General features: G+C 35.5%; 1 protein-coding gene across 1 annotated transcript; it reads right to left on the reverse strand.

The window, feature by feature from the left end:
• Positions 1–2,307: 2,307 nt before the first annotated feature.
• Positions 2,308–11,726, reverse strand: LOC110463661 (zinc finger protein 845-like). Its single transcript, XM_021518456.1, has 2 exons — positions 11,300–11,726; positions 2,308–3,306 (listed from the first exon to the last, which is right to left on the reverse strand). Exons 1-2 carry the CDS (start codon positions 11,338–11,340, stop codon positions 2,484–2,486), a joined length of 864 nt encoding a protein of 287 aa, XP_021374131.1. The 5' UTR covers positions 11,341–11,726; the 3' UTR covers positions 2,308–2,483.
• Between the last annotated feature and the right edge of the window lie 2,817 nt (positions 11,727–14,543).

Genomic DNA, 14,543 nt, shown 5'->3' on the forward strand with positions numbered 1-14,543 from the left:
ATAAATTGCATGAGCGTTAAAATTGTTTCCAATGCCGGCATTGGTGATTTCAACCGATGTGCAGTTTGTACGATATTGCAGACCTTGGTCTTGTTTTTGTTGTAATACAAATATTTTTCTTATTTTATTTTTTATTTTGCACATAAATTTACAATGACATTTTCATGTCTCACCATGCCCAGCGATATTTCAGCAGCCGTCATGTTTATTTACATTGGATATTGTAGTTCCCGTTAGTGTTGTATTGATATGCTAAGCATTGTGTCTCGTGCTGCATGGTAATTAAAGTCCCATCAAAGACACATCTTTCAAATAGGCTATATAGTGACAGTGCCATGCAAATGTAAATATATTAAATTAAATGAACATATATCGTAAAATGATTTATCTACAATATGACTGTTTACAATATTCTTGAGCTTTCTTTAGTTTTGCACAGTCGAAACGAACAAAATCATAATAGGACCTGATGACACACAAACAGAAAATAAAATAACATCGTAAATCCTTTTAAAATATGAAAACATGAATCAGAATGTATTTGGCACAGGCGAGTTGACTGATAACATTTCCAAACTACTTTCAAAATAATTTAAACAAGTAATCAAGTCAACGGATAATATGTCCACTTATTAACTAGGTAAGCATGCAGATGCAAAAAAAAAAAAAAAAAGTAGCATTCGTGATTTTCGTGAAATTAGTACATGTTTAATATAAATTTCTTTCATCGAACAAATGAATAAAATAAATTCATAGATAAAAAAACTGAATAGACGTGTACTCTTAGCTACTATACGAAAACAATAAGACTGTATTACAGTAATACATATCAGTTTCAATACCTGCTCCGTTGGAGCACGTAATGTATATGCTGTAGAAATAATGCAGATGTTTTGTTGACTTGTTGTCGGTATTCGTTTATATGTATTTGTTTATATGTATTATCTTACGCCCGACAAATTATTTGATATTCAGCAACAAAGTTCAAACAAATAGCATAATGGTTATCGAAAGTTTGGACAACAAAATAAGGGTAAGTTGGCTGGACCTACAATTGTATCTCTTCCTACCTCTATACGCCCACCTCTGTCTGCATTCTATCATTGGTGGGTTTTTTTTCAATGTACAAATAGCAAAAATGTTTCAGGGTTAAAAAATGTTTTTGAATGCTCATCTTGTAAAATTATAAGTTATCATTCCTCATAGTCAAAAGGTCGTGCCATGATGATGCTTCACAATTAAAAGGTTTATCGGTTTTTTTCTCGATAGTTTAAGACAACATGCAGTATACTTAGACAGTACAACATATTGTTATAAATGGACGATACATTTTCTGCTAATCATTACTTATTATCATCCCTTTATAATTTTTGATTTGCGTTCTAAAACCTTGAACCGAACAAACAATGAAGAACAAAACTACGTCAAAGACGCAAAAAATTTCTTACAGTACTTAAAGGTTAAAATGACGTTAAAATATTCAGAACCAATTCCTGCTATTACTTGTTGATATGATAACAACCGATGAATTCTAGTCTAAAATTCACAAGGCATGTAACAAAACTAGCTGTATCCCTACAGTAAGATTCACAAGGCATGTAACAAAACTAGCTGTATCCCTACAGTTAGATTCACAAGGCATGTAACAAAACTAGCTGTATCCCTACAGTAAGATTCACAAGGCATGTAACAAAACTAGCTGTTTCGCTACAGTAAGATTAGCAAGACATGTTACAAAACTGGCTGTATCCCCATGGTAAGGTTCACAAGGTTTGTGATAAAACCGGCTGTATCGCTATATTAAAACTCATCAGATATGTAAGAAAACTGGATAAATTACAATAGTAAGATGCACCAGGTATTTTATTAGACTGGCTGTATCAATATCGTAAGATTCACCAGGTATATAATAAAACTCGCTGTATCACTGTCGTAAGATTCACCATGCTGTATCCTTATAATAGGACGTATCACGTAATAACTAATCTGTGGATACAATGATGAAGATATTTAGAATGTTCTTAATTCGGTTCGTATAAGTCACGTAAAACTGGACTTAATTGATTGTAAATAGTTATAATCACGTAAAACTTGGTGGCAGTACAATTAATAAGCTAAACTGGTACACATCACATGACGTTTAGTAATATACGGGTGTTTACTCTCTCTAGAACACAAAACATGCATTACTTTGTACAACGACACGGTCGGTCGATTCAGCGGTAGTCATGTCCATCTTAAATTTCAGTATGATGATTTTTTTTTTTTTTGCATAATTTAATTATCAACATATCACAAAAGAATAAATCAACAGGAAAGCAGGCTTTATTATGTATATTATAACAACAAAACACTCAAATCTAGAATGACAACACTACGTGTGTACGGATTGTAAGCACTTAACAATATCCCAGTCCTTACGCTACGACAGATACCAATATTGCAACTTCCCATGAGCCTTGAATTACACGTGAACACGTGACTTAACTAACATCGATCTCTTCATCGTCGGAACAGTCTGACAACATGGCTGATTCGTCTGTTAAACCCGTGTCACTTCCGGTTTCTGAAATATGTGAGTAATCACACTTTCCCTCCTTGCAGTCCCCACCTGGTGAGGACATGTCATCATTTCGAACGTGAATTTTCCTGTGACGTTCCAAGTTACTTTTGTGACTTGTGGCGTAATCACATACTGGACACACATAATCTTTCTGTCCATTGTGGACCGACAGGTGGCGCTTCAGGAGTGCCTTCCGGCAGAAACGACGTCCACAGTAAAAACAAGTGTATCCATGGTAATGAAATATCATGGAATGTTCCCGCAGCGAGGCTTTGGTGGTGAAAAGTACACCACAACATTCCATGAGTTTTGAACAACGTCTGTGCATTGTGAGCATATGTCTTTTGAGATTGTTTCTCCTGTCTGTTGTGTATCTGCACTCCGGACATGGGAACAACTTACGGCTGACATTAAATTGTGATATCAGTTGCCCTCGGTTTCGTAGCAGCAAGGGTTGTAACGTAAATGGATACGTTGATGAGGTGACAACATCCGGGTACTGCTTGTTTGAAGTTGTGACCGGATCACGCACGTTTGTCCGATTGTCCAGTAATTTATCGTCCTCCGAATGAAGGGCTGTATGGAATCCCGGCTGTCTGAGGTGATTCTGAACTGCCATGAATGCCGTTAGAGGACAAGATCTTACAAGGCTAAGTCCAGCATCCGTGGACACCCAGGGCGGGAGAGGAAGACTTGGGATCCGGGGGGAGGTAGTCTCTCTCTGTCCATACACGGGGATCGGTCTGAAACGACATATAAAATGGTACTGATGTTGCAAGATTCAGAAGCATTAAAGCATATATACAAAAACTACGCAATCAGCCATTGGTAAAATTCTATGCCAATTATAAATTAACCGAAAGCCTATGATAGAGACATATGATAAGTTAAGAAGTAAGAATTAAGATTAAAATAAATGAACGACTGAAAACCCATAGTTACTAAGACATCAAGTAGTTTTTATGTCAAAAAGAATATCATTTGTCGTAAGAAACTATTCAACAGATGATGCCTTTTCAACAATTAATGAGAGGTCATGACTCTCTTTATCATTCAATCTAAGTCCATAGGAGGGTTTTATTTTTCAAAACAAAAACAAGTGAGTGAGTTACTAGTATAAATCTGTTTCCTTCTTCAACTGTGAAAAAGAGGAAACACATTTATATAAGTTCAAAACTTGTATCTAGAATTGTAAAACTGTTTACGTTAAAGAAATACACGTATGCTATTTCAAAGCGATGTGAAATTAGTTTAATCCAGCTACGTATGAATCGGGCGTTCACAGTATTATTTGGCATTGTAGTTATTGTTACATATCCGATCAATGTTACATCATTATATCTGGTCTTTGTATTGACCTGCTCAGCTCCCGGAGATATCTTTGTACATATTATGCGTATTTAATTGTTTCTGGTCTACACTCGATCGGCTTTAAGGTTCCACGTGAGCAGCACGTGCCTCGATGGGCCCATTACCGGGTCCTTACTGACCGAGACATGTTAAACACGTGCACTGTTACGCACGGTAATGCACGATCTGGGACCGCTGAAGGAAGTACGGGAGTGGGACATCAAAGTAGAACCAGTCGTGCTCATGTCTAATACCACATAATTACGGCCAAGTGGTTACGATGGTCATTTGTTTGTATCAGTCTGTATGATTCCATATAAATTACTAATTTGTCAAAGATACGGACCATTTACTCTGCCGTCGAGAGAGCACTCGAATGGATTTATAAGACAATTATATTGATGTAACCATCGGGAGTTTTCCAATTATCGAACTAATCTGTGTATTGCATAAAGAAAAGATCTCCTCCATCACCCAGCCTCGCTCTGACGAACGACAAATCGGAGGTCTCCATCGAAGCTCAGTCATGATCGTAAACACTGTTTATTATCCTGTGACGTGCCTGTCAAGCGTAAGCCTATTGCATTATTAAAGACTATCAGAACTCGTGGATTTTAGGGACAGCATGTCTTTTATCTTCTGTATAAATTATTTCATATTTTATGAGATCAAATAAAATCCTAAACCCACAATCGACATGATTCCAATACGGTTTCCCAGCCAAGGGTAATGATACATGAGCCGCTTGTCATACAATCCTTTGACAGACCCGGACACCGGGGCATTTTACAGCCCCCTCTGGATCGCGCACAAATACCTGTTATACGGATCTGGGTCCTACCCGCATTTTAAATCCTTTTAATTATTTACTATTATTTTGGTACCGTGTTTCATGTTTATTTCCTCTGTAATTCTACCTGTTCTATCACACTATAAAATGACGGTCTCTAAAGCTTATAGTTAGATTGTAGGCCGTTAAATACTCGCACAGTTTTGTTTTGGCTAGTGACGTCACTTTACGACCGCATCACAGCTCCCTGTCATCGGTATAATGTAGTCCCCACACAAAGCACCCCACTTCCCCTTTGACAGTCGCTGATTGAAATGTGACACGTCTCTATTAAATATTTGGATGCTGTAATCATTATGTAGAACATGTGACTATGTTTGCTGAAGTAGTCCCATCAGAAGCTCGCGGAGGGACTCCGAGCTTTGTAATTTGTCCACTGATGGGTCAAACTCCACCCGACACTAGACGCGATGGTCACACCTACATACCCTCAACACTGTAATTATATCTAAGTGTATGTCTTTGTATGTGTGAAATCAGCATTTTATAGCACATTGGAACGACATTCGCGAGAAATATCTTACCGTTCCTCACCATTATTATGTAAATCGAGAATATTCTGATATATCATTAAATGGCCATCGTGTACCGTCAGAATACCTGGTGGTGTCTGTGCATGTTAGCGGCTTGTGTTAGATTAGATAGCTGGTTTGATATTCTTCAAAGGTTTATTTTTCTCCCGCGCCCCTAAATCAACTTACATGCTTTTATTTGTTTTTCCTGTGTATTTTACGAGATAATTACTGATATAGTATCTTCTCAATTATCTCGGAAACTATGTCTTAGTTACTGGTTTATAAACGTCTTGGAGGTTTAAATAGACTTTATACTATGTATGCTATATAGAGAATGTTTGGACATGTCCTGTTGGATATGACATATCTACTTAGTATTTCATGAGTATGGCAGATATCGATACTTTTCACGAATGCGAAACACAAGTAAACAATTCGGTATTTTCTGTCATATGATTGAAATATATATCGTGTTAAACGGAAAACCATTGTTCTATCTATTAAATTTGAAAATAATCTTCAACGACGAAAATGTTACTGCTTCAAAACAGGTGGTAATAGCTTCATTTCTGGTGCCATATTCTAGTGCCGTCACGCTTAAAAACAACGTTGCATGCCATTTTTAATGAGCTTGTTAACACAATTCTACAGTTTTCTGTTTGGTAAGACATACTAAAAGTTACCACTTATTCTACCATTGCTTCATCTGTACCTGAACAGAAAATATGTGGCTTTGCATGAGAAGAATAAAAAAGTATGGTTCTGATTTGTCAATACCTAAACCGATATTTTCACACTGTGACAAATATCACTTTTGATATCTGTGATATAGTGTGAAAGATGTAATTTTTTGCAAGAGAATATAGTTCGATATCTAATTACCAAAAATGAAATTGATAAATACACTATGTAGATTATACCCTATCTAGATTATATACTATATAAATGTCCCGGGGAAACCGACTATTAATGAAGTCTTGGATGTCGATGTTGAGATATGCTCCATCAGAAAGCTTCTTTTATGTGTAAGACATATAATCACTAGAAATATCAATGACGGAAGCACACCTTAATAGCATGTGCTTGTAGATGTTACTGTCCACGTGATAATTAGGTTTTTTACGACTCATCATTGGTACAAAAGGTCAAACGAGTGAATGATCCCTGTCGTAAGTGGGCTAACATGGACTTATACAGTAAACGAGGGAAAATTAAGACAACAAACTATATTCACGATGTGAAATAGACAAACCTGGGCTTATATAGTAATTGTTTACTTGTACTATTTATTAAACGAACACAGACGAAGACAACAAACTATATTTACGATGTGAAATAGACAAACCTGGGCTCATATAGAAATTGTTTACTGGTACTATTTATTAAACGAACAAAGATTAAGACAACAAACTATATCCACGATGAGAAATAGACAAATCTGAGCTTATATAGTTATTGTTTACTTTCCTATTTATTAAACGAACAAAGATTAAGTCAACAATCTATATCCAGTTTGACTGGGCGAAAATATTCCATCTTACAGTATATATTAGACAAATATCTGACTAAGCAGACATATCTAAAGCTAAATACACTGTAAAAATATCATAAGGATCCTTGTACCTACACGGTTTCCGCATACCTGATATAGTTGTAGTTTTTAGGTATAAAACTTTCACGTTGGATTATAGCAGAATCATCGGCCTATGTTTCAACCGTATCAGGTTCACCTGTCTGCTAGTAATACTTATATTTGCCACATCAGCTGACCTGGTGTACGTTATGTGCACAAAGAACAGCTTTGTGTTGTCTTAGAACTGCTATCTTATTACAATATGTTCATTTTTGTATTATAACCGTCTTCTCGATTTCCTCAAATTTATCGTGTTCGTTCGAAAAAAACACAAACATCCTACAATAACTCATCGTTGAATTCAAGAGTTCTGCTTTTGACATCACAGATCAGCAGCTGTGGATCAAAAGTGTAACCTTCGGATTGTGAAGATGGCTTTACGTAACGTTTTGCGTGCCGACAGAGCATTTCTATGGTGCATCAATGTTAGTGAAACAGGCGGCTAAATTTTAGTATATTCATTTATATATATTTTAATTCCTATCAATATTTCATATGATGGTTTCTTGAATTGTTAAAATGTGTGTCTGACTATATTGCTGTATATCGATAATGTTAAAACATTCCTTAATCAAAGATCATTTTGCATAAACATCCCGTTAATAAACATTTGTCCTTTAGTTACTTTATGTTCGTGCAACGTTTGGCTGCAAAAGATAAGCTATAATTATTATTTCATATACAACATGCCTCAATGGACTGATAGTCAATCAGAAGAGCCAATCACTTTGTTACGTAAAATATTTACTAGAACTACAAAGTAAGGAATCATTTAGGTATTTAGTACGCTGATGCACATACCCAAACACAATTTGTACTGCATCATATGGCTTTTCCGTTCATCAACTTTTCAGCAGTGATTTTAAAGGTCAAAAGAACAAAAAACCAAATCTTATTGAAACATATTAAGAATTAAAGAAACATATGTAGAATTAAAGAAATATATGTAGAATTAAAGAAATATATGTAGAATTAAAGAAATATATGTAGAATTAAAGAAACTGGACAAAGATGCATATGAAACCCTTTTACGTCACCGAATTCACAATATTTGTCAAACTAGTATTCTGTTTAGCAGTGCCAGGATAAATTCCAATTATAAAACTACAACAAACTTCGAAGGCAATAGACATAGAGCAACAGCATTTGTCGTATATCAACCAGAAATTGACCAATGATATATATGAATATAATAATTTGTGAACCGCTTTGAGACGACCTACGAACTAGGTTGTGATACAGCGGTATATATGAACCTCGAATTATAATTAATTATAAGTCGTAAAGAACAAGAAGACTTGTATGCAGTATAAAATGTCAAAAAAACTAATAGAAATTCAGGATAACTGTATGTCAAATGTTCAAGTCGAGCAAAACAGAGAAAAAATGCCTATATTTCTATTTATTACTATAGAATCCTTCGAAACATTACCAATGGCTGGCTACGTTAGACAAGTTACGTGTATACTTAATATTTCATGTTCACCTTGTTAGCATAATTTCCAGCTACAAGGTTGTGACCGACCTCGGGGAATGATGACCGGAAGAAGGGTCATCCATCTTAAGACGTAAATAATAATTAGTGATATGAAGAAATGAAACAAGAATTCAAAATGTAAAATTACAAATCAACATAAAATACTAAACATTGCTCCTGTACCATATGGCCATTATACCAATGTAGGACCTTTCATCGATTCTCAAGGTACAAAGAATAGGAATCAAAGCCTACAGTCTTCCGATACAAATGTTTTCATACGGCAATAAGGGGAAAGATCATATAAAACTCCGTATTACGTTATATTTGACAATGTCGGGCTACAGAAGATATTTTATACTTTAACTAGAGTTCCATGAATATCTCGTCGGAATAAATACTAGCTACAAGCCTACAGCCAACCTCGGGAATTCTGTGATTTTTACAACGCCCAACGTATTATCAAATAGAAATGTTTATGAGTATTAAATCAAATCAAAGAAGATGTCCACCTATTCAATTGATTGTATTGTTTGTGTAACAACAAGCATTGAAATTAATAGTTTAGATATCATAGAGTTCCATGTACATTTTACCAGAATAAAGACTAGTTACAAGGCTACAGCCAACCTCGGGGACTGAGCCCACCAACAGAATTTACCGCGTTGAGATTTAAAAGTTGCTACAATGCGAATTAAGCAACCAAAGAAAATGTAGCAAATCAAAGCAGAACGTTTTTACTATGCCTCATTGTTTTTTTGGTTTTGTATTTGTATTTTGTTGTGTGAATTAAGGCTAAATTAATGGTTGTGAAGGTCAAAGAAATGAAAATCCATGTCTGAAGTCTTGCGAAATCTAGTTAGAATACAGCAGAACAGGATATGTGCCTAAACGTTACCTATTAACAACGTCTGATGGTTCCAACCGGTACTTCATTATTAAACAAGGATTTCTATCCAACAGATTACGTGACACCACGGGGGACTGCTGGTCCACACCAAAAGGGGTAATATTATCTTCCTTGGTCATATTACCTTTATTAAACTATTTTGTTTGTTGCGTTTAACTGGCCATCGACGGCCATGGCCATTTAGGGCCAAAACAACCTTTTATATATGCGGCGACCATTAGAGAAATCAAAAATAAAATCATATAAACTCATATATATTATAAAATCAGCTGCAGGATAGATTTAGAAAGTTAAAAATATCAAAATTTATCTGGACATATAATTAAGTTGATTAAGCGTGATACAAGTGTTCCGTGTATAGTATTTCATTAGAACGCCTAACTTATGTGTCGGGTGTTTATCCTTTCGTGTCTATTAGATATTAGGACGCCTAACTGTATGACCTGTATAAAATTCTCATCACTGATTAAAAACACACCAGTTATACGTTTGTCCTCACTCATAAACGCTATCAATTTTACAAAGAGAAACTATCATATCACTGAGTGTAGGTCAGATCCCTCTTAGGATAGGCCTTATGTCACCGAAAGTTTATCTTCCGTGTGGAAGGTACTGGTACATTATACTGCAATGTTGCCACTGCCAGGTGGCGTGTTGTGGTTGCGATGTTCTCCTACACACAACAGGTGCACCATATATTAGTACGGCCCACGACGGGTAACCTTCCTGGTAAACTCCGTCATACTACCCCATTCGCTCTAAGTAGGTATGTATGATATGTTAACAATACAATGGGATGTTTCAACCTCGGTATTCGAATGGTATGTCATGGTGACATGTTAGGTTATACAAAGTACTTTATTAAAAATCTAACATATAAATGATGTCATATCGACGAATCAGAAGAATGTATTTTCAAGTTGTTATAATTAAAAATGTAATTAAGACTTGTTTTATATATAATGTGAGACAGATACCGCAATAATAGCAATGACCATTAGAAATGAAATAGATGAAATATGTTATTATGAAATAAAAACAATGAGCAAGCATTTATATATTGCTGGTGTTCGTAAAATCATGCTGAATACAAACACACTCTGGTTCATTATGAATTTCAATAATTATAAAAACATTCAATATTGAGAAACAGAATTTTCTGCACCTGACAACTGGTTTGAACTATTAACGTTACGTGATGCAAATGAGGAGCTGTATTATTTGAAAAAGCAATTAGGAATTCATTCAGATTATCATTTTACCGAAAGAACATGGTCAAAGGACCCGGAAATATTTTATAAAACACAATTAGATAACAACTATTTTTACATAGCAACAAGACGTACACATATATCACCTTTTGCCTGCTTTGCTAACACTACAAACAAACATTAAAAATGGACCATTTTATAATGTGTTTTCATATCTTGTTACTCCCTCAGTAATGTAGTCTGAAAACTTAATTCTATCTGGTTGAATTATAGACCATTATGTTTTATTACAAAACGTTTTCAAAAACTAACATATTTGGTATCGAAAAAGAAGGTATTGATCTTCATGCTAGAAAAGTTGTTTGCAAAATCGCGTAATTGATCCATGCAAATCGTTGAGTCTGTGATTTATACAACAACGCCCAACGTCATTTCAAATACGATAGTTATTGTGAAAGAGTGTTAAATCAAATCAAAGAAGATTTCCACCGCTATAATTAATTGTATTGTTTATGTAACAACGAGCCTTGGAATTAATAGTTTAGATATTATAGTAGATATTCTTTACCACATTACCTGTACAAATTGTATATATTTGTTTTTAACAACGTTATCGCATTAATGATTGATTGTATACACCCCTATATATAAATACTGACACAGTTATTAGACATTTTACAGTATATATGTCAATGATGGAGCAGATGATACCTTAAAATACACACTGTATATGTCAATAACATCATATGTATCTTTTTGCTTTAGAAAAAATCCGACGCTGGGGACTCACCGTAATAGAGGGGACGAAAGACACACCTGGGCGTCGGCCATTTTGCCGTCCCTCGGGCCAGTGTCCCGTGGGTGCTGTGTGATGTTAGTGAAGATGTCCCGTGGAGTAAACACCGTACCAGCCTGTTGATCAGTGGGATGTACATTAAATCCTCTTCACACTTTATCATGTAAATGAAGACTCGATTATTGACATAATAAAGCACGCTCGGTGACACCTTGTCCGTCAGACCATTACCTCAGCATAGTGTTCAGCGTACAGCCACTCCCACAGGAGGCGGAGTCAACTACCAGACAATTACCCCTAACAACTTACAGTAGGACAACAAGTCGATACAAGGGAGGAGCCTATTCTGAACCACTTACGGTATACCTACTGTACATGTACATATGTAAGGAATGATATTTACACTTGGCCTTTAGTGCAATTCCTCATGCGATTTAACTAATGCTTCCGTGTGTATCCCAGATAGCTGTAATTCTATATTTATACACTGCGCCGGAGCTTTAATTTATGGTAATTTGACATCAATTTAATAAACAGAAAGGGAAGAACTGAACTTATATTGTAATTAAATCTAAATTGAAATGCACATGAATAATTGTATAACGAATTTATAATCGAAATACCTTGCATGTGAAAATTTGACCAGCACCTGTGGTTGTTGATAGAGACGTATAAACCCATACGTGCATTCGTTTTTATATTTAATTAACTACGTTTTTTAAACAGTGGGTAATCAAATTATATTGTAAAAGTTTATTAAATATCAGTCTTTTTTACTGTTCTTTCTAAAACATATTTTTCTGGGTTTATTGGAAGCACTCTTCAGTGAGCACAATGATAAAGGAAGTCGTCATATTGGGGGAGGATAACTAATCCCATTATTATTAACCGTATACAATACATATTTATGCTCACATGTAATGATAATGTGTGCATGGTAACACGCGAGGAAACAAAATTAACTCAAAGTTGATAAGGTAATAACAGGAAAGAATAAAGAAACAGAAAGTCAGACATCGTGAATCCTCAGAATGTGGTAGCAGATGATATGGAGAGTTCCCGAACCACATGTACACACTGTAGTACCCGATCTGATGCCATCATCAAATGTGGAGCAGTGTTACTCACATACAGGGTATTTTATAAAGTGTTTAAAAAACACATTTTGACGCATTTAAATTTGTCTGTTTGTTTACTGACACAGAATTCATAAGTTTGACTCCATGCCCTGTTTACTTTATAACTCTGATATAATTAACACGACTATCAGATGATAAACACACAAGAAGGAGTGTTGTAAATGAGATGCATTCTATATATTAATAACATAAAGTCAGGGCGACCAAGTGGTACTCCAACTAGATCAGCCTGCTTTATAAACATACTTCTAAACTTGTTGATAGTTACGTACTATTTAAAAATGATTACATAGCTAGCGAAACAGTTAGTCTACCCAAAACTCTTTTAAAGTCGTATGGATATCACCAATGTTATGTTGACGTTAAAAGGAACCTGTTCTTATGTGTCCATAGTTACGTATAGTTTATTTCCAAACAAACACAAGATTGGAAAAATATTTTTTAATAAAAACATCAATATGAATATTTTATCAATATTTGATATTTAATAATATTTTTGAAAGAAAATATAACATTTGTTTTTTACGTTCTTATTGTATTATAAACATGTTCCCTTACCGTAGGCAACTGTAACGGGTATTGCTTCGGTCTGCAGAGGGATGTATTTATAGTAACACTTAGTAAGCGGTGGAGGTATTAAATGGTTGGAGAAAGCATTAACTGTCAATCAATCAATCAATCAATCAATCATCAATCAATCAATCAATCAATCATCATTAACTGTTTCCTCATGTAAACAATGTAAAATAATAGGACACGCGACACGTAAGGATTTGTGTTATACAATGACTCATCATACTCTTCTGACTATGTTCATTATATAAATTATCACATTGGTTAATATTCGTCTATATCTTTTATCACGTGGGGTAATATTCGTCTATAATATTTATCACGTGGGTTAGTATTCGGGTATAATATTTATCACATAGGGTGCTATTCGGCTATATGAGATATCACGTGGGTTAGTATTCGTCTATAATATTTATCACGTGGGTTAGTATTCGGGTATGATATTTATCACATAGGGTGATATTCGGCTATATGATTTATCACATGTGTTATTATTTGTCTATAGTATTTACCACGTGGGTTGATATATCATTTCGTCTAATAAACATATTGAGTATCAATACATGTTGTTCGTTTGAACACGGAATTAGATTAGATTTGTTATCTAAGTCCGTGGTTTGATTAAACGATGTTTGCATTGACTAATACAGGTTTGTGATTTCGTAAAGACTGTCAATAGTTGTTACAGAATAATGAACCTCTTGGTTGTTACACTACACTAACCATTGGCCATGTGGACACGTCTCGGGTGTCGGGTTTGATATAACACCCGGCCATTTGGTAGGGTGGACATACATTACATAATGTTGGGAAGCCAGCTGCAGGCATGTTAAGTCTATCATGAATGGATGGTTTTATTAGAGTTAATGTAGCTAATGTTTTATACCTCCTCAGAAATGTTCACATGTAAGGAGGCATTGTTAAAGGCCACACGTGTTTTCGTGAGGGGAACCCTATCCCTATCCTCATCACTAGAGTAGCGACCCTGAGCCCCTAACACCTGACAAACCAGGTAAATCCCACATGTATATCGGCAGGTACATTCCAGGTATGTACAGGTAGGCCCGGGTGTTGTATTGTGGTCACCTCCTCACACTTGTTGTTTGCGGAAATCTATCCGCCAACAGGTGCGCTTTACAAATAGGAATAGTTACAAACTGTGGTTAGACGTCAGCAAGACAAGGGCTGTCTTTGAATAGCCGGTCGGGGCTATGTAACAGATATCGGCCCCAGTCGGGGCCACACATTCCGCTCACACGCATATGACGTCACCTGGTGTGGAATCCGATGGCTACCCTGGACACATCTGGTCACATTCAATCTAATGATACGTTTTTAATTTCTAACCACACAGGAAATCCTTTTAGATGTGAAGTTAAGATATCTGACCATTGTAATTAATTTCAGTAATCAACATTGTTTTATTTCACTCCCTACTCCTCTGTCAAGCAAGACACAGACTTTAGCATATGAAGTATGACGTGTTACGAACTCGTAATTGTACAATTATATATCGTTAAAGCATA

Source organism: Mizuhopecten yessoensis, unplaced genomic scaffold, assembly GCF_002113885.1.
Source record: "Mizuhopecten yessoensis strain PY_sf001 unplaced genomic scaffold, ASM211388v2 scaffold10919, whole genome shotgun sequence".
Classification (NCBI taxonomy): domain Eukaryota; kingdom Metazoa; phylum Mollusca; class Bivalvia; order Pectinida; family Pectinidae; genus Mizuhopecten; species Mizuhopecten yessoensis.

Bases quoted from the DNA above. Each gene is read 5' to 3' on its own strand.
- LOC110463661 (XM_021518456.1), bottom strand. From the start codon at position 11,340: ATGGCCGACGCCCAGGTGTGTCTTTCGTCCCCTCTATTACG. The intron at 3,307-11,299 runs GTGAGTCCCCAG...ATGTCGTTTCAG, and splicing joins CTTTCGTCCCCTCTATTACG to ACCGATCCCCGTGTATGGAC.